Source organism: Mus caroli, unplaced genomic scaffold (genome assembly GCF_978045245.1).
Source record: "Mus caroli unplaced genomic scaffold, Mus_caroli_1 scaffold_11, whole genome shotgun sequence".
NCBI classification, from domain to species: Eukaryota; Metazoa; Chordata; class Mammalia; order Rodentia; family Muridae; genus Mus; species Mus caroli.
This window is the reverse complement of record NW_028227266.1, coordinates 99,217,970-99,245,804: the sequence shown is the minus strand read 5'-3', so window position 1 is coordinate 99,245,804 and position 27,835 is coordinate 99,217,970. Positions and strand designations below refer to the sequence as shown.

General features: G+C 45.6%; 1 protein-coding gene across 1 annotated transcript; it reads left to right on the top strand.

Annotated features, from left to right (window-relative positions):
* Positions 1 to 66: 66 nt before the first annotated feature.
* Positions 67 to 27,835, top strand: Il20rb (interleukin 20 receptor subunit beta). Its single transcript, XM_021173127.3, has 7 exons — positions 67 to 441; positions 11,483 to 11,609; positions 13,281 to 13,471; positions 17,719 to 17,843; positions 19,771 to 19,921; positions 24,010 to 24,152; positions 26,382 to 27,835. The coding sequence occupies exons 1-7, from the start codon at positions 369 to 371 to the stop codon at positions 26,496 to 26,498; spliced, it is 927 nt and encodes a 308-aa protein (XP_021028786.1). The 5' UTR covers positions 67 to 368; the 3' UTR covers positions 26,499 to 27,835.

Below are 27,835 nucleotides of genomic sequence, written 5' to 3'. Positions count from 1 at the left end.
GGAAAATAAACCTGGCTGCTCACTGGTAAGACCCAGGGCCTCCACAACCGCCTGGATGCCCTGATGTCTCCCTCAGGCAGATGTCTCAAGTTCCCCAGTTATCTGGAACTCTTACAGGCCACTCCCCTTGATGCAATATCTGGGTTTGGGCAAAAAGGAGGGTGCTGCAAAGCCCGCCCATTTTGAGCATTTGGGCCAGCTCCCCTTTCAGAACTGTTCAAGCTTCATTGCAACTCTGACCTCAGCACCAGCATCTGCTTCCTGAAGGGAGATGGCCAGGATGGACACACAGCCTCCTTCTGGAAGAAAACAGTGTCTCCGGGCAAGCTGAGTTGGCTAGAGACCCTCACACCAAACAGACCAGCACAATGATTTGCCAGGGAGTCTGGACAAGTCTGATCATGTGGTTTTTCTACAGCATGACCTCAGGTTTTCTCACTGGTAAGAATGAATTTAAATACAACTGATAGTTTGGGCCTTGAATATAGGTTAAGGTGACAAATACTTTCCTGGGTTTGGGGTTGAATTAAAATGTCAATTTTTAAAAAACCTTTTAATCTCCATTTTTCGAATCTCAAATGCCTGCATTCTATTTGGAAAATTTCCTCCTAATATCCACAGAACAATCTAGAAAGATGCCAGTAATATAGTCTGCAGAGCTCTATGCATTTTGCAATTTCATCTGGTATTTGAAGGGTTAAGGTATAGTTATTGCAGTTATTTTCCATGTGGCACTTAAAATGATTAAAAATTCTGACAAATACAAAAAGACATAAGCTTCATATTGGGCATAAGATTTATAAAAATTAGATTTCTCTTTTGGTCATTATAGAAAAAGGTACTTCATACCATTTAAAAATAGATTTGGTTTGGGGCATTTTCTCTCCTAGTAAGATTGCATAATTTTCTGTTCCCCTCCTGGCTTCTTGTAATTACCTTCTTTATTGTCCCCAAAGTGCAGCTCCTCCCTTACCGGTCAGTGTTTCTTTAAGTGACACTGCATTTAAGAGAAATTTCTCCAATATACTGGTCACTTTTTGGTGTTGGTGGGAGCCTTGTGTACTAAAGAAACATTTCTAAGTTTAGCTGACATAGAATTGGATGGTATCTCCAGCCCCCAAACCTTCAGCATTCCAAAGGTTCAGCAAATGTTGTCCACTTGTCTATATATGGGGGGCTCGTCCTGCATTTATTTGAGCCCATGTCTCACTCCTTTCAGAAAACAAATACAGATTGCAGGCCACTTGCTGTCTCCACAGTATATGCATTCTATGACTGCTTGCTTGCCTTGGCCTTTGTTGTTATAATTTTCCCACGGGGGTTGGGGGGGCTGTTGAAATGGTTCGGTTGGTAAATGTATTTTGTTGCCAAGCCTGACAACTGAGTTCAATCCTCAGAACCCAAACGGTGAAAGGAGAGGACCAGCTTCCTCAAGTTGTCCTCTGACCTCCACAAACTTGTCATGGCAAATAAGCCAGTCTGCCAACCCATGTGTCCTCCTGCTACACCCACCCCACCACGTGTCCGTGTCTGTGTCTGCGTGTGTTTGTGACTTACTAGTTTAGCCACTGGTCGTATAACTTCATTTTCCCATCTGTGAAGTGTTTATAACAGCCACCTTAAAGTCTTGGGGACAATACAAAGAAGTTTTTAAAAACTTAAAAACTTTAACACCCCTGCCCCAAATGCTAATTATTCTTCTCTTTTGATATTACAAATGACGGTGTCAGAAAAATACTTGTTTTAGCTAAAGTTGCCTTCGTGCAATTTTGAGCGTTTGCTCAGAACTTTGTAGGCGAACATTGCAAACGCAGAGTGAACTTCTACTGCTTTCTAGATCACTTGGTAGCTGAGTAAAGTTGACTTTCCAAATAAAAGTGGGTGACTTAGGAAACGGCTTCCTAATACTAATAACAACGACAGCCACAGTTGCCTGCCTCTAACTTCCTTCTTCTCTCTCTCTCTCTCTCTCTCCTTCTTCTCTTCTTTCTCTCCTAAGATCGGACCTATGACCTAATGCATTTTGATGCAATTGCTCTACTATTGAACAGTATTCTCAGAGCCTTGTCCCTGCTTGTTTTTTGTTTAGGTTTTTGTAACTTTCTGTTTGTCAGTTGGAGTTTCCCTACATTTTCAAAGCTGCCTTGAGCTTGCTCTGTAACCCAGACAGGGCTTGAATTTGCAAACCTCCTGCTTTGCCTTCCATGTAGATTGAATTCTTAACCTGTGCCAGTAAATGTGGCTTACATTTTCTGAGTACACTGTATCTTCACATCAGTCTGCAAGGTGGGTCTGATGATCCCTGTTTTACACCAGTAATCAAGACGCAGAAAGGTTCAGCTCTTTGTCCAGGTATTTGATCAATGGGGGAATTGGAGTTCAACTCAAATTTAGCATCTCCAGACAAAAGTTCTGCGTGTGCTGTCCTTCTGTGGGGAAGGAGGGGAGACATAGATGTAGGTGAGAAAAAAAGGAGGGGTGACAGAGCGAAGGGATTAAGGGGATGAAAGCCTCTCCCAATGAATGCATTTACCTTAAAAACTTGGAGGAAAGGGTGGCAGAAGGAAAACCAAACAGGCAGAGGTGACCAGAGGGGTCCAGGGAGGAAGGGTTTGCCGTGTGGCTTAATGGAGGATGCCTTCCTGCTGCCTCCCTTACATGCACCTAAGATTTTAGGACACAGATGTTTGGGAGATGTGAGTCTTAGAGCCACTCAAAGGACCTCAACAGCTGAGAGATGAGGAGAACCATCAGGCCTAAACTAAACTCCTTCTGGGAGTCAAGGTGCGTGTGGCTCACTTGCTCAGTTTCCTTCACTTAGTGTCTCTGAGCTCCTTTTCTGTGATGGGCTCTGAGCTAGGTGCTGGTTAGAGATGAGCAAAACCATCCCTGTTTACAGTAAACATAAAGCCTGCTAGAAAATACACTGCAGCCTTCAACATCTGGGGATTTAACGTATTTTAAACCATTCTTTATCCCCCCGGAAGTGAGCTCTAGGTCAGTGTTCCAGTCTCAGAAGAACTCTGAGGAGCTTTTTACAAATGTAACTGCCAAGGCTGCGTGGCCAAGGATCCCAGATTCATCTGGGGAGCAACCTAGGCACTGGGAGTTTAGAAACTCCCTGGGTGGGGCTCTTTAGAGAAGTGGATGCTTACAAGACTGGGCAAGGAGAATGCAAGACGAGACAGGAACAACTCGTGGTAAGCAATGAAGTGCTTTAAAATAGGATAGGGGCCCTAAAGTAGCAGAGCATCTTGGGTTGGATTTTGGAATGGAAACAGTTGTTCGTGGAAGAACTGGCAAAATCCAAATCAAGTCTGGGGTTTTTTTTGTTGTTGTTGTTTTTGTTTTTGTTTTTGTCATTGACCCACAGCGTCCCTTAGTTTTGATAACTGTGTCATTTGAAATGGGTAGATGTAGAGTTATTATTTAAGTCTATTGACAAGGCTGGGTGTGGTGATAGATGCATTTAAACCCAGCACTCAGAAGCAGAGGCTGATGGATCTCTGATTTTGAAGCCAGGAAAGGCTACATAGATCCTGTCTCAAAAAAAAAAAACAAAAACAAAACAAAACAAAAAAAAACAAAAAACAAAAGCAAAAACAAAACAAAACAAAACAAAAAAACAACACTAAATCAAAGCAAATTGACAAGAGGAAAATGGAGAAGGGGGTGGGGGAGTGCCAAGAACCAAACGGACACAAGAATCAACCTGAAAGAGTTTCCATAAGCCAACAGTGGAACGACCGAATAACAAATGAAGTAATGGTAGCATTGGGGTTTAACTATAACATGAAGGCAGTACCTAGGAGTCTATTTTATCTATGTAAATCACTGGAAACATAGCCAACAGTGGAGGACTGCCTTTTCCTTATGGAAGAATCCCAGTTCAGTCAAAAGAGACTCAGATTACAGCTGTAGTGATTGCTGAAAGAGCTACCTGCCAACATTAATGTATGACAGGCTGAAAGGAATTTACATACTCTCACACGTCTCTCCCAGCACATTTATTAACTTTAACAGGTAAATTGGTAGCTTCACAGATCAAGATTAACATTTGATAATTACACATATTGATACCGTGTCCTGTGCATGCAAGGCAAACTCGTATAAACATTTTGCAATCGGTTGCTTGGGCTTGCCCTGGTTTGGAGCATGTAGAAAGATGGAAATGAGTGCCTACAGCAAAAATGCACAGTAGACTCTGCCTGGGAGTTTTGGTGTATCTCATGGAAGAGGGCCAAGTGGAGCATATTAGGCCTTGGGGACATCTTTGTTGCATCAAGGTACACAGCAACACCCTCACTCAGCCGGAGAAATTATTCACAGCCTCAGACCAGACTCCACTCACTGTGTTTGGACTTCATAGGGCAAGGCAGTGGTTGAGGACATCACTTAGCGTATGGGGAGCCAGGGGTCTTGCTATGAGGTCATAAGCCAAGAGATGCTGCAGCCTATCTGGATCCAGTGGCTTACCAATGTTGACCTGAACGTCTCCTTTGGGGTGCAGCCACGTAACTGAGACCTGTCTCCAGCTAACATGACAAAAGGGACAACCTAAGATTGATCTCCCCACTGCCCTCAGGAAACTAGGATGGGGGGAGGGCTTCACTGGTCTTTGAGAAATTCGTGAAGGATACTGAAGGAACTGGGCTTGGTGCACCATCCTGTCGCTGTAATGGAATATAATGGCAATAAAACAAACAACCCTTAATAACTTCACCGAAGCCTGGTGAAAACAGACAGACCCAAATTGAGACCAAATCTATAAAACAACCAACCCAGTTGCTCCTCAGAAATGTCAAGGTCATAAAAGACAAAGACGGAGTGAGAACGGTCTGGGGGAGACTTAACTAGATGTGACAGCGACACGGGGAATCCGGGGCTAGTTCCTGGAAGAAAGAAAAGCAAGCACAGAGGGAGAAAACTGGGAGAACTGATTAGAGACTGACCGTAGCCCGTGACCCTGCAGTTATATCTTGGTCTTATTTCACAGTCATGCTGTGGCTGTGGATGCGTGGAAGGATGGATGAGGGTATATAGAGGCTCCCTCTGCTATTATGCAGCTGCTCTCAAAGGCTGAAATAATTTCCAAATGAACTGTCTGCTGAGTTACAGGAGCACCTCATGTTGTTAGCATCACTGTATCCCTTCTGGAGGTTGGAGGGGCCAATCTGTTTCCTTGCCACCCTGAGCCTCTAGCAAGTCCTTTGGTTCCTTGCTCACAACCCCATCCATTATCTACATGTTACCCTTCATAACATTCACCCTTTGTAAGCAATCACCTATTGAAAGACACTTGGGCCCATTCCAGTTCAATTTTAAGCATTCATATGCACATCTTATATGGCAGAAATTTCCATTTCTCTAGGATAAATGCTCAAGATCACAACTGCGAAGTCAGATAGTAATTGCAGGCTTAGTTTTAAAAGAAACTGCTAAGCCTTTTTTTTTTTTCCAGAATCAATGTGCCAATTTACAATTCTACCAGCAGTGAATGAGGGCTCGATCTTCTCTGTCCTTGCCAGGATTTCATTTTATAACTTTAACTACACAGCTATGCCATCCAGATAGCTGTGCGGTGCTGTCTCGTGTTGATTTGCATTTCCCCCATAGCGGATGATTTAAACCTCTTTAAACAACATTTTGCTCACACGTATGGGTGTTTGGGCTACATGTGCCCTAGGGTCCCCTGGAGCTGGAGTTACAGTGGTTGTGAGCTCCTGTGTGGGTGTTGAGAATTGAACCTGGGCTCTCTGGGAAAGCAGACAGTGCTCTTAACCACTGAGCCATCATGCCTACTCGGATTTACATATCTTTTCATGCACTTGATTTTCATCTGTACATTTCCTTTGGTAAAATATCTCTTCATGCCTTTTCATTTTACTGCTCAGCTGTTTGGTTTCCTACTGTTAAGTTTTGAGTGTTCTTTATGTATTCTAGGCAGGCATCCTTTGTGAGATAGGTTAAGATCCACTTTGCATTCATTATTATGTAACATGTGAGGTTTACTTCCCCTGCACATACCAAACTTTCCCAGTAGTGCTTGTTTTAGAGGCTCCCGATTCCTCTACTGAATCTATTGTGTCTTTGTCAAATCAAACTTGAACATATTTGAGTAGATTTGTTTCTGAGATCTTTATTTTTCTCCTTTTGATCTGTGTATCTATATCTTTGGTTATACCACACAGTTCAGCCTTTTTTTTTAAAGATATGTGTGTGTGTGTGTGTATATATATATATATATATATATATATATATATATATATGAGGTCACTATCACTGTCTTCAGACACACCAGAAGAGGGCATCAGATCCCATTATAGTTGGTTGTGAGCCACCATGTGGTTGCTGGGATTTGAATTCAGAACCCCTGGAAGAGCAGTCAGTGCTCTTACCCTCTGAGCCATCTTTCCTGTCCCATATGCAGCCTTAATTACTGTCAGTTTTGGAATGTGTAGATTGGTCCTTTCACTCTTACTCTTCAAAAAAAAAAAAAGAGTACCCTTGTGGAGGTCTGAGAACAGTTTTGTGGGGTTGATCTTCTCTCACCTTTACATAGGTTCTAGGGATCCAACAGAAGTTACCATCTTGTCATCTCTCAAACTCTTTCAGACTTGTTTTAGTTGGGGCTGTGGAAAAGAAAGGAATGCTTAACATTCACAAGGTTCTGGGTTCAAATCCCAGCCGCAACATATATATAAAGCACACACACAGATGCACACACATATACACAAATTCACACAGCACATGGATATTCACATAGACAAACACAGGTACATACACAGATATACACACCATACAGTGACAGATAGACAGATACAGAGATGCACACACACACATACATACATACAAATACATACACATACATACATACACACATACATACACAAGTACACATATACACAAACCACATAGACACACAAATACACCTACACACAAATATACACACCACACCAACACACAAATACACAGACAGGCACACACAGATGCACACACATACATACAAATATTCATACACAAATATACCCACTACATAGACACACACAAACAGACATATATACACCACACAGATAGACACATAGACACATGGATGCACAGACAGACACACACATACATAGACATACACACCACACAAACACATACATAAACACATAGAGTTTTAGTCTAGTTCCATAATCTTTCCTTTCTTTTTCTTGTCCTTTTTTTCTTTTAAAGTAATGAGACAGGTCTGTAACAGCCTGGCTTCTTTCTAGCTTAATATTTATACCGACTATAGCCTCCCTACTGCAGAGATTATAGATGTGAGTGGCCATCCTTAACTAGTTCCATAGCCAGGGGATGGCAGAGGGCTTTGCTGTGAGTTTGAGATCAGGCCAAGCTATATATAAGTTCTAGGCCAGCCTTGACTTCATAGTGAGAATTGGTCTCAAAAGAATAAAAGTATGAAACTTGAAATCATTATGTTGAGTAGACTCAGACAAATGCTATTTTTTCTAGTATGCAGAATCTAGGTTGGTTCATCTATTCATTATAAGTAATAAGACATGAAGGTGGAGAGTGGTTTTTTTTTTTTTGTGAAGGAAAAATGGACCACTGGAAGCAAGGAGGGAGACAGGAAGAGATGGTGAGAGAATGGTCAAGAATGTGCTGTGCACATTTGAGAGTTTTGTGAAGGATGTCCTCTTGTACAATGAACATAAACTAATGACAAAAATCAGAAACAGAAAAAAAGAAAACAAAAATAAAGAAGTTAGGCCGGGAAGGCCAAGAAGTCTCCCTGCGGGTGTCCCGGGTCTTTTCTCCCAAGTAGAGCGAGTGCGTTAAAGATGAAGGTACATTGTCAGAGTCCCATCGCAAGACGCCAGCCAGGTGCTCTCAGAGCATCCCTTCCTCCTCACATTCACAGGCTTGATGCCTGATAACAAAGAGCAGGTGCCAATCTAGAGGCAGAAACAGAAAAGTCCCAGGTAAAGACCCCAGCTGATATTCTGAATGCCATGTCATTGAGACTACCACTGTGACTTGTAATGGCAAAGGAGTCAGGCTCTGAGTACTGAAAGAGCATGTGCAAAGGAGAGGAACGGTTGCAGAGGTCCAGACTGTACGCAAAGCCGAGCAGTACATATAAGGCTGAGCTTCGGGCTGTCTGGAGGTCATATCAGTGCAGGTGCACCTTTGCTGGCCATTTTTGTTCTGTGCCAACTGTAGTACTACCGTGCACATACTCTAGACACATTGCCTTCATCCTGTGCCTGGGATGGGCTCCTGGGCTTGCAGTCTTTCCAAGGTGGAGTCTCTGAGCTGTTTTGATACCCTTCTTTGTTAGATTATCTCCATAGTAAACCTGAGTCAGAGCTTCCCACGTGGCTGCAGATGCCCCATTGACCTTAGTGGTCACTAATTAATGTGTCCTGGTGCCCAAGCATGGCAAAGAGATGTGATGAGAAACTGGTGAGAGCCTGAGTGAATTTTCCATGAAGAAGTGGAAGGCTCAGGTTTATGCGGTTGCATAAGATAACATATTCCAGGGCTGAGTCGAGGCCTGAATCCAGGTCAATTTGGCATCAAGATTATCATCTAGACTCTATAAGGAACTCATTAGCAAGTCAGCAAATAAACGGATTGAAAATGGACAGTAAAATAAATAGACAGTTCTTAAAACTACATGATACCGATGACCTAGAAGTATGTGAAGCAATATGCAACATCATTAATCATCCCAGAGAAGCAAAATAAGAGTAAAATAAGATATCACCTCACCCCAAACTGAGGATGTAGCTCAGTAGAACACTTCCCTAGGATGTGTAAACTCGTGGGATTTTATCCCCAGGACCATAATAAAAGTGATTTTCAATAAAAACTTAAAAACAACAAGCCAAAAGCTGGTGTACACTATTACTGAAAATGTAAGCTATTATAATCCTTATGGAAATCAGTGTGGAGGTTCCTTAAGATGCTCAAAGTGAAGTCATCCTAAGACTGAACTATCCCACTACTGGGTATGCATTACATCCAAAGGAAAATTAAAAAACTGTGCTGAGACATCTGCTACACTGTTTATAGAAGCCACGATGTGACCTAAACGTCCATCAACTACGATGTAGAGGAATTTTAATTCAGCAAAATGGTTGCTCTGGCAAGGAATCACATCCAAAGATATGATCTGTCCAGAATTCAAACACACCCTGGGTTATAATATGATCTGGCTGGAATACAGACACACCCTGAGTACACACCTTTAATTCCAAACAATAGAGATAAGGTTAGTTTGTAGAAGAAAGCAGCCATGCTTGAAAGTGATCTATCAAGGTGATTATCAAAGAGTTGATGTAGTGTATGTTTAGAATGGAATGATAATTGAGGGACAGACTAAGTGTCGAGCCAGAGAAAGATTTGACAGAATGAATCCGAGATAGAATACGCCCAACTTACATGAGAACAGCAGAGGAAGAGAGGCTACATAAGAGCAGTAAGAGAGAGAGAAAAAAAGGAGGGTGATGTGGTAGTTGATGGGTAGTGTGTGTGTGTGTGTGTGTGTGTGTGTGTGTGCACGCGTATGCATGTACGTGTGTGTGTGTGTGTGTGTGTGTGTGTGTGTGTGTGTGTGTGTGGTAATTTTACTGGGACAGTTTTACAGAAACAGGCTACAGAGAGAAAAAGCTAGACACAGGTGAAGACAGAGAATGAGAAGGAGCCAGAAGATTAGAACATATTGTCAAAGTTAATATGAGGCCAGGCAGAACAATTCTGCCAGAAGCCAAGAGAAGCTGGATTGAATCAGTCAGCTTGAAAGATTAGATTGAAGAAGGCTAGAAGCTTTCAGGTGTATCTTTAGACTAGAATAAAAATGGTAGCTAGAGGCTGGAGAGAGTAGTGGTTACAGAGAGTACCTGGTGTCTGTGACATAAGGAAGCAGTCCTTCACAGTCCAGAGGGTGTACCATCACCCCACACTGCACCCTCTCCAGGCCATCCTATGACCAGTATTAGTCATACATAGAAGAGAGAGAGAGAGAGAGAGAGAGAGAGAGAGAGAGAGAGAGAGAGAGAGAGAGAGAGAGAGAGAGGTGATTATCATGGTGGAGTTGCAAATAGACATCCAGTTTCACTCCTTTGGAAACAGCTCCGCATCTGGCTGGCTTCCAGTCTTTCAATTTCTCATTAATGTTCTTCCAGCCATATTTCTTTGTTCACTAACAAAGGATCTGTCCCACATGTTAAAAGTCCCCCATAAGCCCTGTGGTAAGGTGAAAGTCCTGAGACTCCCATGTTCTGGCCTGGAGAGCTTGTTTCCAGATTTTTCTGTGCTGCCCTTTCATCTCCATACAGACAAGTGACAAACCTCAAACAGGAGATCGGTCAGTAGTTACTAGTTATAGTTAGATAACAGAGCTTATTCTCCTATCCTGTTACATAGTAGAGTAATTTGAGAGGAAAAAATGTTTTCCAAAAGGCCCACAAGATAGGATATTTGAAGGCTTTTAATAAAAAAGAAATGATAAGTGTTTGAAATAGGCTTGCTTTTATTTGAAATAACACATTGTATCCATGTGGCAAAACACCACATAGTTACCCACAAATATAATGGGTACATTTTTTATATGTTCATTAAAATAAATAGGGCCAGTGAGATGGCTCACTGAATAAAGGTACTATTGTGAAAGCCTGCTGACCCATATTTGAACCTGATTCCCATTGGTGGAATAAGCCCTAAAGTTGTACTCTGATGTCCATGTATACACCATGGAATATGTATCCACACTCATATACATACTTATCACACATACACACCAATAATAAATAAAGTAAGTAAAAAAAAAAAAACCCTATCATGCTGGACAGTGGTGGCGCACGCCTTTAATCCCAGCACTCTGGAGGCAGAGCGGGTAGATCTCTGAGTTTGAGACCAACCTGATCTACAGAGTGAGTTATAGGGTAGTCAAGAGAAACCCTGTCTTGAAAAAAAATGCTCTTGAGCAAATAACATGTCTCTGTTTGTTTGTTTGTTTGTTTGTTTGTTTAATGGGGGAAATAATGGTTCTTTTACTCATTGAGGTCATGAAAAGCTGGGCATGGTGGCAAACACCGTTAATCCCAGCACTCAGGAGGCAGAGACACTAAGTTTGAGGCCAGGCTGGTCTACAGAGTGAGTTTTAGGACAACAAGGACTACACAAAGAGACCCTGCTTCAAACAAACAAACAGAAGAAGAGGAGGAAGAGGAAGAGGAGGAGGAAGAAGAGGAGAAGGGAATTAAGTGGGACAATCCTGTAACAATCTGGCAATGGCCTACATAGAGTATAAGCAATATCCACTAAAGCTTAGCTATTATTATTACTACAAATATGCCCTGTTGTCACAAAGGTACAGGAGTGATAAAATTGCAGTCACTGTTGATGAGCCTGTAAGACTTTTCGTCTGGAGCTATGCTAGCTCTCGCTGTCGCTCAGAGGTCAGCTTCTCTACTTAATTTCGTCCCAGATGCAGTGTCCGTTTTACCCGCCCCCCAGAACCTCTCTGTACAGTCGACCAACATGAAACATCTCTTGATGTGGAACCCAGTGACCCGGCCGGGGGAGACAGTGTTCTACTGTGTGGAGTATCAGGGGTGAGTCTGCTCTGCTTTTTGCTTAATAGTTTTTCTTCCTCAGAGAGCACTTCTGAGAAGGACAGTCCCTCCTTCTCTACTCCAGGAGGCGTTGAGGCTCAAGAATAGATGTCTTACCCAATCCACCCCTTAGTGTTAATGGGTTTGAGAGACCCAAATACATTGAGGTGCACCTGTTTTCAACAGTAAGAAAATTGATGAGTTTGGTCCTCAGCTGGGACGGACAAATCCAGAGAGCTAGGCCCTTGGAGGTGTAGGAGGCCATAGTTTCCTTGACTTATTTGGATAAAAAGTCCAAATAAGACCTGACCCAGTTCAGCTGACCCAGGGGTGGGTGAACTTGGGTCTAGTTTTTTCCCAGATGTCCAGGCTCTAGCAGTTGCTGAGAAGTGACTGACAGAATTAGTGTTCAATATATTTCATTAACAATTGTAAGACCCAAAGCTAACCTGTAAACCCACCTCTCCAATGACCAGGTAACTTCCTAGATGTTAGGAGCTACAGTTCTTGGAAAATAACAAGGCCACATGGGAAAATATGGCGGCCATATGGGTTTGTCCTTCAAAGCCTCTGCAACATGTGTCTTGCGGCCACTCAGCGGGGAATTCCAGGGAGTTGTCTTGGCCAAGGTCCATCCTGGTCAGTGGTTAATTAAAGCTTGCTTCAAATTTGGCTCAGAATTGGGAAACTGGTTTTTCTCTTGGGGAATCTCAGTATTAACACAACAAGCACAAACAGAGCCCTACATGTGTAGACATGCTTCTAGGGTCAGGGATACAAAAATGCAATTTATAGATACAGGGAAACTAGCATCTAGAGGAAAGAGAGAACTAAATACCCTGGGTGTGCCCTCCTCAGTGTTGCAGGCACTAGCTCCTAGTAGCTATTTAGGTTTAAACTAAATTGAAACATGTTGCTGAGTCCCCTTCTCCCTTTTTCATATGCTCTATAGCCACAAGTGGCCAGTGACTACCCCCCACCCCCCAACAACATTGAAGCAAAAACATTTCAGTCATCACAAAGAGTTCTATTGGGCAGCAGAGCCAAATGTAGAGTTTTGGAGTCCTGATAGGAAGCTGTAAAGGCTGATGCAAAGGAGTTGAGTGTGTGGCTCCTTTGTCTTAGGTGGTGGCCTCTGTAGGAGGTGATACCCTAGCTGTGAGGTAGCAGAGGCAGGACTTTTGAGGCAGTGAACATCTCAGTAGAGGCCATAGACAAAGAGATCACCAGCATTTTGAAGGAGTGAGCAGCAAGTCAGTAGGGCAGGAGGAATGGCATCCCTAGAGGGCAGGATGGGAGAAGGCCAGTGTCTCACAGAAAGTCATCAGGGAGAGAAACGTCACCGTTTGCAGAGTGTGCAGTATTTGAGGATGGAATCTCCTCGGCAGAATGTGGAGCATGGGAAACCACAGTGTGGCAAGGCATGGTGGCAGCTGAGATGGGAATGGTGACAGTGGATGTAGAGAGACAGGGACAGATAGAGACTAATGCTATAGTTTCTGAGGAGTAAAGGAGAATGGTGGTCGGGGTAGGAAGGGAGTAGGGGATCTGGGGCTGGGGAGAGAATGCATGTTCTACTGACGCACGAAAGCATAATGACAGCAATTGTGACCATCTTCTGGTCTGCCTCAAAGGGTGTGCTGTGACTCTGTGCCTTCTCCTCCTTGCCAGGGAGTACGAGAGCCTGTACATGAGCCACATCTGGATCCCTAGCAGTCAGTGCTCATCGACCAAAAGTCTGGAGTGTGATGTCACCGATGACATCACCGCCACAGTGCCATATAACTTCAGGGTCAAGGCCATGCTGGGCTCACAGACTTCAGCCTGGAGCAACCTGGAGCACCCCTTTAACCGAAATGCAAGTAAGGCACAAATCCTCCTGCCCCCCTAGGAACTATCTTCAGCGTCCAAATAACTGGTGTCCTTATAAACACAAAACCTTACTGACATAGTTTTAAATTGCTGACACTCTCACATACTGTCTCTCTCCTTCCTCACGTTGGGAGTCTGTCCTGACTGTCCTGTTAGGGTCCACGGGTATGGACATTCCAGCATGGCACTGGGATTCTTATTCTAATCGTGCCTCTGTAGATCTTTCCCATCTGAAGCCTCGTTAACCCCATACTGCTGAGAGCAGCTTCATTGTTTAAAAGCATCTGTACATTTAACAGCTACTAGAAACATTTCCTTTCTGTGGTCACTGGCAAATAACTTTTCTATTGCAACTATAGCTAGAAAGTGATTGAAAGGGAAGAGGAGAGTCCAGGTAAGTGGCCAAGGGCAAGCCATGGCTATCGTGTAAAATGACCTGTGTGTTTGGGATGCGATGAGGGCTGGTTGGGTAGTGTGGCAGATGAAGCAGCTGGCCCTATGGTAAAGTTTGCTCAAGTCAGGAGATGGGAGCAATGGAAGGAGACAGGATCTGAGCCATGTCTTTCTTACAGAACAAATACTATGGCCACTGTGAGGAAAGTGACCTGGAGTAGGGTAAGAGCAGAGGAAGAACAAGAGGGGACCTGATAGCTTTCAGCTAAGCCAAGACGGTTTCTGGTCTCTAGAGTATCAGAGAAGGTTCGAGGGAGTGGAGGAATTCAGGAGACATGGCTGCATTTAAAATGGACAGAGCCTGGGGATTGGCTAATGAGGGATGGAGATGATCTAGCTTCTTACCTGGGTTGTGAGAGTGCTATCTAAAGCAGAGAACCTGAAAGGAGCAACTGATCTCTAGGGACAGGAGACCCTCTCCTCTCCTCTCTATATGTTGTTTGGAGCTGAGTTCCTGTGACATGCCATGCTGTGGATGTCTGACTGGCAGCTGGAAATCAGGCCCTGGGGTTCTTGGAGATGAAAGGCAAACACACAACACAAAGTTACATTAGCTCTAGGCCTGGAGATGATGTGAATGTCCAGGGGCAATATGGGGAGGAGAAAAGAACACAGGGCAGGCTCCCAGAACCTCGGGGTTTAAAATGCAGACAGAGGAAGGATTTGAGTAGGTGGCTGGGTAGGTAGAAGGGGCAGAGAGCTCTGATAAGCTTAAGGAGGCCCTTGGGTGGCGCTTGAGAAAGTGACTTGGCTGCAACCACCACACACAGTGAACTGTGTGGAAACAGAAAGAGGCAGCTCATTGTCTGAGGTGGAAGTGGGTGGGATGGTAGGAGGTGGTTCTGGGGAAGGTAGGGCCTCCAGTGGCCCATTTTCTTCCAGTGGCAGAAGATCTGCTTGGAGTGAGGGCTCAGAAACATTAGGTCCCAGTCTCCAGTAATGGAGTAAGTCAAGCCACTGAGGACAGAGGATGTTGAGTGGAAGTCAGGAGGGTTTGGATGCTGAGGCATCCCAAACTGGCCCTGAGGAATTATGAGGGTTGGTTCAAATCCAGCTTGGAACTTGATAGCTGTGTGAGTCCAATATTTTGCCTCACGGAATAGCTGAGGGGAAGCACATGAATTGTTGTTAATATTATTACTGTTGCCCTGGGGATGCCGGAGCTGAGAGCCAGTGAGTAGATGAGGAGCATTGGGTTGTTAGAGTGGGAGCCAGGGAGGCTTTGTTGCCTTATGTGGACTTTTCTGCTGAGCATCTTTTCCGGGCACTGGGAAGACTTGGCTGAAGTGGTGGGAGCCCAGTGTAGGCACCTGGAGGCTCATGGACACTGGACGACACTGCAGCTCTTCCTCTGCCCACAGAGTTCAGGCAGCGCCCAGCCCTGCTTCCTCTGGCACCTGGGAGCTCGAGACTCCAGCCAAGAACTCCTCTGGGGTCTGGCAGCTATTGCTGGAAGGAAGGCCAGCCAGGACAGATGGAGATCAGGGAGTGCCGGCAGCTATTTGGGAGGGGCTGGGCAGTGAAATCTGTGCTCAAGAGGCCAACATAAACAGGAAAAGGTCTTGCTGCAGGGGCATCTGAGGGATAGGAGTTTGCATGTGCTGAAGAGAACAGAATCTCAAGAATCTGTGGGCTTCATGTGTAGTGGAGACAGCAACCTAGCTGAGTCGGTACTAGCTCTCTCTCTCTCTCTCTCTCTCTCTCTCTCTCTCTCTCTCTCTCTCTCTTTCTCTCTCCCTCTCTCATTTTTCAAGACAGGGTTTTTATATGGAGCTTTGGCTGTCCTGGAACTCATTCTCTAGACCAGACTGGTCTTGAACTCCCAGAGATCTGCCTGCCTCTGCTTCCCAGGTGCTGGGATGCACCATCACCACCTGGCTTGCACTGAATCTCCTAAGGGCATTCCATTCGCCTTTTCCATTTGAGAGGGTCACCCTGACTTCTCTGACACTTGAAAATCCACAGGAATAACATTTACCTTCTGTGGGGAGATCAATTGAGCCAAGTATACTGAGTGTGTAGACCAGAGGTTTCTGCCCAAGTGCTACCAGAAAGGAAGGAAGGAAGAAAGAAGGAAACTCTAGACTGAAAATGATGGTATTTAATGGCCCAAATTCTGACCGTATGTGGAGTGGGCATTCTCTCTTTGCAGGTATTACAGGGGCAGTGGTGCTGTGTCTGAATTAGCTACATTTGCACAGGTGGCCTGACTTCCCAAGTCCTCTTGTCCCTTCAAGGGGCAGCTCATCAAACCCAGGGATATTTTCTCCAATGAGGATGGCAAGGGAAAACCGCTTTGCTCTCTGAGTGCTTCCTCGAGGAACTGCCTTTCTTCTCTATGTTCCTTGGCCTCAGTGCAGTGGGATTTAGCCCATGACACCTCCCTTCCTACTTCCTAAGCCAATACCAATCATCACACAGGCCCTTCTGGTCCTGCAGTGTCTAGATTGATACCGAAGAAGGGGAGGCAAGGTATCCCCTTCTGTTTTGGCCCCTTGGTGGCAAGGTATCCCCAGGGGCTGGCAGCCTCTCTGTTAGGGAACTTGCAAAATGTGAAAGATGGTGTTTGTCCTTGGGCTGTGATTTCTAGAAGTGATTGTCAGAATTTCTAAGAAACTTCTGACTTGCTGACAGTTTTTATGTAAGAGTAAGAATCCTTGGGCCAAGAATAGAAGGACCAAGCCACCCAAGCTACTGGTGTCTGCAAGACACTAGGTATCATATGTGTCAGGGCTCTGTGTGAGCGCTAGGGATGCACAGGGTTGACCCTATCAGGTATGTTCATCCCTAAGGGGCAAAGGCAATGCCAGCTGTACTCAGCTAGCATTAAGGTGTTGGGGATTGGTTCTAATGTTTTGAGTTAATTGGGAATCTGCCTGTCCAAATGCTAAAGGTCCTGGTCCCCAGTTGGTTTTTGATCGATCAATAAAATTGCCAGCGACCAATGGCTGGGCAAAGGGAGATGGGGCAGGGCCTTTAGATTTGATCAGGCTAGGAACTGGGAACACGGAGACAGAGAATTGCCATGACGTGGGGGAGAAGGATGGGACATAGGAGCTGCAGGAGAGAAAGCCATCCAGCCATGTGAAAATTCGAGTGGGTGGCCACCGGCCACGTTTTCGATTAGGAATGGGGTAGTAGGTGAAGGTTTAGGAGTTCCTAGCCTTTGAGGTAGCCAAGACATTTTAAAATTAACTGGCGTGTGTATGTGTGCCTTCCATTCGTGAGAACTGGTGCACACACTCAGTGCTACATTAGGGAAAAGTATCCGCTCACTTAGTGTCAAGGTGAAGAACAATGAAACAGGGTGGTGGAGAGAGGAGGCAGAGCTCATGCTTTGAAAGGGAAAGAAAGCAACAATGTTTATTCGAGTTCTGAGGACCACCAAGATAGCTCAGCAAGCAAAGGCACTTAAGCAGGACAACCTGAGCTCAATTCCCAGAACCCACCTGGTAGAAGAAGAGAACTGGCCTCTGTGTTTCACATGCAAGTACACACACACACACACACACACACACACACACACTCACTCACTCACCAAATATATTTTTTGAAAACAAAATTTAATATAAATAAAATGTAAAAAGAATCTTATGAGCATCCATGGAATGCAGAAGAGTGCGTATATACATTATTCCACACACTAGGACCCCTCGGCAGACCACCCCGCCCCCTCGCCCGCCCATCGGGCTGCTGTGTCTCCACTGATGGCATGGTCATTTTATCCCAAGGAAATCGGTTCTCCCTGGAGCTGACTTTGATTCTTTCTTTCTCTTGCCAACAGCTGTCCTCACCCCACCCAGGATGGAGGTCACTGAACATGGGCTGCATCTGGTTATTGAGCTGGAAGACCTGGGGCCCCAGTTTGAGTTCCTTGTGGTCTACTGGAGGAGGGAGCCAGGTGCCGCGGTGAGGCTTCCCGCTGACCTTTGAGTCACGCCTTAGAGAAGGCGCGCAGCTTTCTGGGGGAGAGGGAGTGTGTCTAGCTTTGCAGTGCTCATGGCATAAGTGGCTTGACCAGGGTGAAGTTTAAGGAAGGAGAGATGAGAGAATCAACCATCCATCCCTACACTCCTTCCTCAAAGACCTACCTTTGTTCATCTTAGGCCAGGTCTATTGAAGTTTAGGAGGCTGCTCCCCTTGCTTTAATGCCCCCCCCGAACCCCTAGTGCTTTTTTGATGCATTTGGTTTTTTTTTTTTTCTTCCTCACCAGCTAGTCTCAGACATATAGGGCCAACAGGGCAGGATGTTCCAGCCCAGGGTGTTCCGGATGATTTCAAAAGCACAGAAGGTGGGCATGAACCTCTCGAGGGTGTGTGTCTTGGCAGAGTGTGGAAGTGGGGCATGGAGCCAGGAGCTAGCTTATGAATAAGACTATCTAATTATGATCCAATGGGCCGTGCAGAAAGCTTGGAAGGGAGCTGCCCTTCCCCATGGGAAGGCCGCTGTAGTCTGGGGTGAGTGGGAGGCCAGCCCTCATGGAAGGGTGGTCAGACAAGCAGCAGAGGCAACACAGTGTAAAACACTCTAGCAGACCCAGGGGACGCCATGCCCTATGGAACCCTGTTTAAGCTGATATAATGGCAGAGCCTGGTGACCCACCTCAGTGGGCACAAGGAAAGCTAGCTTTCTCAGAAGGATCAACATGGGCAACAGAGGTGTCTCACCAAATCTGTGAGCAGAACCAGCAAAGGGCCAGGCAGAAGTACAATCTTCACTCCACAGGGACTCAGGCCTGTGGGAGCCTTGCTTCTTCTTCTTGAAGGTCTTACTGTGGCCTCTCCCCTTCACTCCCAGGTCCTATCCATGCCTGTGACTGTGCCTCCCTGACTCCTCAAAGCAGCTCAGACTGACCCTCCTCACCCAGTCCTCTCCCTTTGTCCTCCTGTCCAGCTTGAGGTATTCAGTTCCCCAAGACCAAATCCTTCAGGGATGAATCCCATTGCTTGTGCCTTACCGGTCGGTCTAAGCTGCTTGGGGTTTGGACAGCCAGCAGAGCTCTGTGGGACCCCTTCTCAGTCTGGGCTGTTCAGTGTCACATAGCAATATCTGGGGGCTCTGCACCCTCATTGGAGTGGGATAGTGATCTTGGAAGATAGCTGTGGGCAGGTGGGACAGGTTATTGGCCAATGTTTACCCTCCTGGGTCAGGGCACACTAGTAGCACGTTGCATTGCCAGCCAGGCAGATGGAACAGGGTGGGAGAAATGCCACTTGGCAGAAGAGAGCACGCACCAACCTCATAGTCTTTGGGGGTGGAGCCTCCCCCCTCCCTTGTAACTGGGAGGCTCATTGCTGAGAGAGTGTATGCCCTGAGTCATCTGGGCTGGGTCACACAAGCTTCTACAGGCTCCTCTACAGGCCTGGGGGTTAGAGTGGGTGTTGAGGGTTGGGCAGACAGGTGGATGGACTCTGCTCCAACCTTGTCCTGTTGGAGAGGCTGTTTCTTATCTCCCTTTAACCCTTGTGCCTCCTAGCCACTCTCTCTGCCTTGCCCCGGTTTTGCTTCACAACTCTAATCACTACAGGAATGTGTTTATGTAATATTCCTCTCCCACATGCAAGGTCTCTGAGAGCAGAGGCTTATGTGTTTCATTCGGTGCTGCATGCCGAATTATATTACTACATTTTTTATATCAGTATATTAGTACAGGCCTAATAGCTATGAGTGTGTGGATGAACAAATGAACGCCTTCATGAATGCCTGAGAAGGAGTGTTCTCTGTCCTGGAATGTTCTGGAAAGGACTAGCTGCACTTTTTCCTGCCCAGCTCTCCCCACCATCTTCAGCTCTGCTGCCTTTAGGTACTAACTGCGTCTTGATCTCTTTTTAAAAGGAACATGTTAAGGTGGTGAGGAGTGGGGACATTCCGGTGCACCTAGAAACCATGGAGTCAGGGGCCATGTACTGTGTGAAGGCGCAGGCGCTGGTGAAAGCCATCGGGAGGCACAGTGCCTTCAGCCAGCCTACGTGTGTGGAGATGCAAGGTAAGGATAACCTGCTCGTCCCTGGGTCCCTGCACTTGGCAGCCTTACCAATGCATGCCTGGATGCCCGTCGGCTGTCTGCTTCTGAGTCTTTCCCTGGCTTTACTACCAGGCTTGCTTCCAGGCTTGGTGGGTTCTAAGGTAAACTCTGACTCCCCCATGGGTAGAAGCCCACCATGGGGACTAAATAGGATTTCTTGAGCAGGTGGCTGGAGCTGCCCCCAAAGCTACCTCCTTGTGGGGGCACATTGTTACAAGACTGACTACCTTGCCAGATCTTGGAAAGAGGGGGAGACACCACACTGTATAATAAAATTACAGCCGCTTTTGTCTAGAAGGGATCGTAGAGTCTATAGAGTCCTCTTTTTGACTAACTTTTTTTCACTTGAATTTAAACAATTTAAAAATTGTGTTTGTGTTGTGTATATACATGTGTGTAGGTATGTGTGTGTGCACATATATATGCATGTGTATGTATGTCCACACATGCACATGTGGGTGTGAAGGACAGAGGCTGTATTGGGCATCTGTTCTCTTCCTCTTTTTCTATTTTATGAGGCAGCCTCTCTCACTGACCCCAGAGCTAACTGACTGGCTATGCTGTCTGGCCAACAAGCTCCAGTGACTCCCAAGCACCTGTGTTAAAGATGTACACAGCCTTCTCTGGCTTTTATATGGGTGTCATAGATCCAACCTTGGCTCCTAGTGCTGGCATGCCGGGCACTTTTACTGACTGGAGCACCTCCCTAGACCCTTTGTCTACCTCTCTCGCTCACCATCTAAAAAAAACCTACAGCAATTAAAAACTCTTTGAAGAGAAACAAAATCTTACATTCTGCGAGCCCACCGTGCAAACACCACTAGTTACATTTTTCTTCTAAGCTTTAAAAAATTATTGTTTTGAATATATAAGTCTCTTCACATGGCCCATAGCACACAGTATACATGTAAATTACCTTCTCTATGTCTCTTCTCTATTTACACAGTTTATGCATCCTTTCCCTTCAGTATGAATTTCTTATGTAGTCTTCTGAAGACATTTGAATCCATATACATGTAGATGGGGACATGTATATGTAAGTATGTACATATATATTATATTATGCATACACACATATAATCTTTTAAGCATGACTGATGGCATATGTACTGTTCTGAATCTTGCTTTTATGTATCTTATAGATGTTTGTGAGTGAATAAAGAAATTCCATCATCCTTTTTCATTACCAAATTCTATTCCATTTGTATATGTGTGTATGTATGCTTGTGTGTGTGTATGTGTGTATGCATGCTTGTGTGTATGTATATGTGTGTGTTGGCTAAATTAACTGATCTGCTATTGATATAGTTAGATTCCCCCCACCAAAATTTCCTTGCGCACAATCACTTTTGCTGATACATTATACATATATATGTATATATGTATACATGTATGTATGTATGTATGTATGTATGTAAGTATGCATGTTTGAATGATAAATTCCTGGAAGTAAAGTAGCTGGGTCAAAAAACATGCATTTAACTTTGACACTGCTGTAAATGCCCTCCTCTAAGGAATTGTGACCCTTCAGTGATCCTCCATATGAAGACATGCTATAACACAATATGACATACCTGTTATATCTGGTTTATGACATACATGTTGTATCTGGTTTGTTTTTCACAAATACATTCATAACATTTTCCATAAACACCTTCTGAGTAACATTTCTTGGTACTTAAAAAATTATTTGTCAAGCTTATGAAAAATCCAAACAACACAGAACTATAATGAGTAGGCATTTCTCTATCTTTCCTCATGCTACTCAAGAGACTTGCTGTTACAATTTGGATATAGAGTGTCTCCCCATAGACTCGTGTGTTTGAACACTTAGTGCCTGGCTCACAGAACCATTTGGGAAGTTGTAAAACCACTGGGAGGTAGGGCCTAGCTGGAGAAAGTGGTTCTCCGGGAGGTGGACCTTGAGGTTTAGAGCTCAACCCCACTTCCTGTCCTGTTTCCGGAGCTATGGGGATGTAAACACACAGCTTCCTGTTCCTGCAGCCATGACCACACCTTCCCTGCCAGGATGGAATGTATCCTCAGAGCCAGAGTCAAAATAAACTCTCCCTCCCTTTCGTTGCTTCTTGTTAGGCATTTGATCACAACACTGAGAAAAGTCACAAGTACATTTTTACAGGCAAATCCTTCATTCTTCTTCCCTTCTTCCCTCCTCCTTCTCCTCCTCCTCCTGCCTCTCCTCCTCTTCCTCCTTCATCTCCCTTTTCTTCTTCCTCTCCTCCTCCTTCTCATCTTCCTCTTCCTCCTTCTTCTCCTCCTCCTTCTTCTCCTTCTCCTTCTTCTTCTCCTTCTTCTTCTTCCTTGACTTTCTCTCTCTTTCTCTCTCTCTCTCTCTCTCTCTCTCTCTCTCTCTCTCTCTCTCTCTCTCTCTCTCTCCTCCTCCTCCTCCTCCTCCTCCTCTTCCTTCTCCTTCTCTTCTTTCTTGTTTTTCTTCTTTGATTCAGGGTCTTACTATATAGCTCTGGATGTCCTGAAACTCACTATGAAGTCAGGCTGGCCTAGAACTCAAGAGATACATCTGTTTCTTTCTCCAAATGCTGGGATTAAAGGCTTATGCCACCATGCCTGGCTTACCTTCCTTTCTAAAGACACACGGTATGCCAATATGTGCAAGTATATCTTTATTGTTAGCGATCCCATTTACTCTCCAAATATTTTCCATTATCAGTCAAACTGTAATCTGTCCATCCTGTTTCTTCTTTTAAGAGCCGAATTGCTAATCTACCATGCCAATGTTCTGTAATATCTTCCATCAGCCTGTTTTGTTTGGCATTTAAATCATTCCCATTGGCTCTGGAAGATGAAGTCCTTCCTTTTATTTTGATATTTGCAGAGCACTGACTACGTGTCAAATCTTGGCCTGTCCACTGGGACAGAGAAGGGAGTCCCTGCCTTCCAGTTATGGAAGCAAACAGCAAATTAATAGCATGTGAGAGGTGTGTGTGTGTGTCTGCGAGGAGAGGCACGGCACACAGGGATGCATGAATGGCAGGACACAACCTGGCAGGAAGGAGACTGGCTGCGGCTCTTGTCTGGACATTCCTGTGCACTGACTGATGTACATACTTATTTCCTTCCTTGGAATAACTTTCTGGGAATGGACATCACAGGAGGGCATTGGAAGCGTATGAACATTGTACGGTTTTTGATGTCTACTGCCAAAGTATTTTCCAAAAGTGAAACAATGCATAAGCCCCACCCTACACGCCACAGCTTCATGAGCTGAGTCACCCCTAACATTGTGGGTGAAAGGCCCAGGCAGGAGGTGATAAACAGGTTGTTTGAGGTTAGATAGAACAGAGAGGTGGGAAACCAGCTTGTCTTCTCTTCTGCATCTCCAGATGCTCAGATCTGGTGCTTTTTGCTGTATTTGTTAGCAAATTCATCACAGGCTTCGAAGTTAGACCTTCCTTTGTATCCTGTCCTAGGCCATTAGTCCATCTTGAGCATAAATAACATCCTCTCCCATGAAAGAGGCCCTCACCACGTGGAGCAGAGGCCTGGACCTTAGCAGAGTCCTGAGGGAGTGGAAGTTGACCTAGCATACATAATAGGCCCTTGATCTGTCAGTTATTATGTGACTGTCTAGGGGACTTAATATTTTCCTCCATTATTGGAGTCAATGCCAAGAGCAAATTGTGAAACACTTTGTTTTTGGCTTCCGCCGAGCCCTGTTCTGGGCTGTTCTGCTCCAGCACCTCCTCTTCATCCCGCCTGGGACCTGGCAGCCTGCCTTCCTCTGGCAGTAGTGCCAGGCACATGCTCCCATGGACAAAGCCTTACATTCCCCGTCCCCTTCCCGAGACGGAGATGGTAATCGTCTCTGTGGTTCTCTGAAAAACTGCACTCAAATTGAACTTCTAGAAGAATGGTGGTAGCTGTAGCCATTGGAGGACACACCAAGTCTCAGGGTGTGTCACCTGCCAGCTTGGCCTGAGTGCAGTTCTAAGAAACTCTCAGAGGTGGGTGCGGGACTGGGGCTCCCCTTCCCTGCAGTTCCCAAGCCTTCTCTTATGCTTTGTCCATAGGAGAGTCTCTTCCGCTGGCACTAGCTCTGTTTGCATTTGTTGGCTTCATGCTGATTCTCCTGGTTGTACTACTCTCCATCTGGAAGATGGGCCAGCTGCTCCGGTATTCTTGCTGTCCCACCGTTGTCCTCCCAGACACCTTGGTAAGAACATTCCTGTACCTGTCAGTATGATGCTGGCCAGATGCATCAAGGGCCTTAGTGGGGCATAGACATGTTTTTCATGGTTTATGAAGATATGCAGAGAGTGGAGCAAGCATCATCGGGACTTCACTTGTCTTAGTCTGTGATGCTGTAATAAAATACCACAGACTAGGTCATCTATAGAGAATAGAAGTTCAGTGGCTTCTGGAGGCTGGGGATGGTGGTGGTGGAATGAAGACAGAAGGGGCTTATGGGTAAAGGTCTTCTTGCTCTTACAACATGGCTAAATGTGATAGAACAAAATTTCACACTGGTAGCCTTAAGGCCTTATAGTCTACATTTATGAAGTTAGGCCTTTACATCACCTCCTACAGTTCCTAACCTAGCCCCATTGCGCTGGGCTTTTGTTTCCAACATGTGGTTTTTGAGGATACGCTCAGGTCGCAATAGCTCCTGATCAGAAGGTCTGGGTGAGTTCTCCCTTTTCCAGGGTATAGTAAGCATCCTGAGGCTCTGGAAGGCCATTATGCTGTTCCCCCTGCCCTCCAGATCTGGCAATACCAAAAGGGTGGCTGGCTGTGTTGTTCAGCCCAGGGTGCCTACGGTTTCAAGAGTCATGCGATGTGATCTTAGTCATTCAAGGTGCCTTCTGAGTACTCTTAGCTTCCCCAATTCTAACAGCAGCTGTGACCTGTAACATGTGCTGACTCACAATACGCAGTCTGTATGCAAAGAGTCTCACGATTCTCTTGTTTGAAGATCCTGTGGCATGGACTGTGCTTTGCCTTGGACAGGCATGGAGCAGGCCAGGGCGACAGTCTGGACCTTCACAGTGACTGCTCAAAGAGCTGTCCTTCCAGGGACCCACAAGCCCAGGATGCTCATGGAGCCTGTCTCTGAGCCTCTGGGTAGGTGTAGGCAGGCCCTGTGTGCCTGCACCCTGGACGGGGAAGAGGAAAGGCGGGCCTCAGCCGCTTACACATGTTCCACCTGTGGCTCTTCAGAGGCCTCCTAGATCTCAACCACACCAAGCAGCATAAACAAACAAAGAACAAACAGGAAGCACTGCCCCCCCCCCATCCCTGTCACCTGAAAGGTGTCAGAGTGCTGACTTGTAGGGAGTTAGCAGTCAGTTGCTCTAGTGCATCAGAACCAGCTCTGGCTGTCGTCCACACACTGCTGGGGCTCCTTAACAGCCTGCAGTTTCTATGAAGCTGCTCTTGTGTGGCTTGCTTTTAGGTCTCTACAAAAGACCTGAAAAGAGAAATAACTCCCCCTTTATCCAGGTCTTCAGGGTGCCCCTCCACCCTTCTCTCATAATGCCAGCTCTCCTGTCTCTAACATTTCCAAGTAGTCATAACAGTGTTAGCTGGCAGTAGCAGAGCTGAGCACCAGGGCTCTTGGGAGGTCGCTCATGGATTGATTCAGATCACTGAGTTTGCCCTGACTTCTGTCTGCTACTTGATTGAGAGAACACGGTAAAGAATCTAACTATGAGTGTGGCTACCTCTGTTTCTTCCTGTTGGTCAACTTTCCATGCATTTTTGCTTTTTTTATTTTTCGAGATAGGGTCTCACTATGTAGCTCTGGCTGTCCTGGAACTCACTCTGTAGACCAGGCTGGCCTCGAACTCAGAAATCCGCCTGCCTCTGCCTCCCAGGTGCTGAGATTAACGGCATGCGCCACCACACTCAGAAAATTTTCATGCATTTAAGTGTGTACATATTTCTGATTGCTGGATCTTCTTAACTGAACCTTTCAGCATTATGATGGGTTTCTTTTTATTTTTGATAATATTCAATTCTTTTTGTTTGTTGCTTATATGGTATATCCTTTATAAACTTCTGTGTTCAAGTTTAAAGTGCCTTTTGTAGACAGGCCCCTAATGTGAAGATCAGAGTTAGGGTCCCCAGAACCTGTATAAATGCTGAATGAGGGATCAAGGAAAACTTAGAATGTCATCTAGGGCCTGAACATAAGAGCACATGTATCCACCTACACATGTGAGAACACAGAAACACACACATGCACACATGAACACATACATGCACACACATATGACACACATACACGTGCACACATGCATATACACATATGCACACATTCATGAAAGTGCACACATGTGCTTGAAAAGGAAGTTAAATAGTAGGGATTTATACAATAGTCTTTGTTGCTACCACCACTCAAGCAATGTCTAATGAGTAATTTTTATGAAAATGATTTTTTTAGAAAATAACCAGTTCGTCCCAGAAGCTGATCAGCTGCAGGAAGGAGGAGGTGGACGCCTGTGCTGTGGCTGTGCTGTCCTCGGAGCATCTCTTTGGGGTCTGGATCTCACAGACTTGAGAAGGACCTGATGGATTAACAGCCTGGTCTGCAGGACCCAGAACCCTGGATGGGGTGGGTTGTGTTTCTGTGGACAAAAGACAAAGAGAAGTAACAGGAACCTACTGTGTGCACGTCTAGCAGTGACCGTCAGAGGCAGAGTGACAGAAATAGTCTGGAGAAGTGATCCCCGGACACACAGTTACCATACGCTCACTGAATAACAGTGGAGAAAATGGCTTCATACCTCGGACCCCCGCTTTGTCACCTGTAGTGGGGACTAAATGGTTTCTCCCCTCATCTCTGTGTGTATACAAACTAGCACTTGCAGGTTGGCGAGGAGACTGGTGGCACTGTGCACAACGGTGAGTTCAGATCATGCGGACTGTGGGGCACACGTGTGTGCTAAGAATGATCTGAGTACTCAGCCGGACGCGTAATCTCAGCACTTCGGAGGAGCGGGAGAGAAAATCACAGCCTAGACGACACAGCGAAACCCCTTCTGCAGTAAACAACCGAACAACCAAGAGTAATAAGCCTCCTTTTGTCAGACCAAACTCAGACCATGGTTGGTTTGGACGAGGAAACCTGGGGAGGGACGGAAGAATGGGAGGACCGTTTCACTTCAAGCCAAATCCTGGCTGAAGTGATAGGTCAGCACACTCTGCTGAGGGTGACATCGAGAGAGGCCGTAGCCCGTCCATGATGGGACATGCATGGATGTTGCTGTGGGTTCATGAAATGTCATCAGATCCTAGGACCTTGTCCACAGTAAATCACACCAGCTCTCTTCCTAAGGACAATTCACTCAGGGTTTCTCAATTGCTCGCAGGTACTCATCAGGAACTCCTGACTAGAGGCATAACCATTACTACCTCCAGGCAGTGAGGGAGGGGTGGAGGACAGCTTCAGTCAGAGGAGGATGAAAGGAGGTGGCTTCATCTCTCTCTGCAGAGTCAGGCTCACCACCACCTCCCAGCTCTGGAACCTGGAGCTGGCTTGCCTCTGCCCCAACTTCCTGGGCTTCATCAGCCAGACAAAGAGTAGAGACAGTGTAACGGTTTCAACCAGGTGCTTCCCTTCCGTCTTCAGCACAGATGCCAACAGCCCCATCTCTACTTTGGGGACTCCAGGAGAGATATGTAGGTGTGTGGGCTGAGGCTCCCTGCCTTTGTCCTGTTCTGTATATTTCTGCCTTGACTCTTTTGTGAAGCGTGTGTTAAATGCTATATTTCAACTGGTCTGGAAATGTGCTGTTTACAGAATTAAAAATTGCATACTTACATTGGCCTTCATCTTTTCTCCCCTCTCTTCCCTGCTCCCTCACCCCAGGGACCTCATTCCTCTGTTACCTAAGC

What these genes read in the sequence shown, in the direction of transcription:
- Il20rb (XM_021173127.3), top strand. Translation starts at nt 369, where the DNA reads ATGATTTGCCAGGGAGTCTGGACAAGTCTGATCATGTGGTTTTTCTAC. An exon ending in CCCCTTTAACCGAAATGCAA is followed by an intron (nt 13,472 to 17,718) that starts GTAAGGCACAAA and finishes TCTTGCCAACAG; the next exon opens with CTGTCCTCACCCCACCCAGG. An exon ending in TACGTGTGTGGAGATGCAAG is followed by an intron (nt 19,922 to 24,009) that starts GTAAGGATAACC and finishes CTTTGTCCATAG; the next exon opens with GAGAGTCTCTTCCGCTGGCA.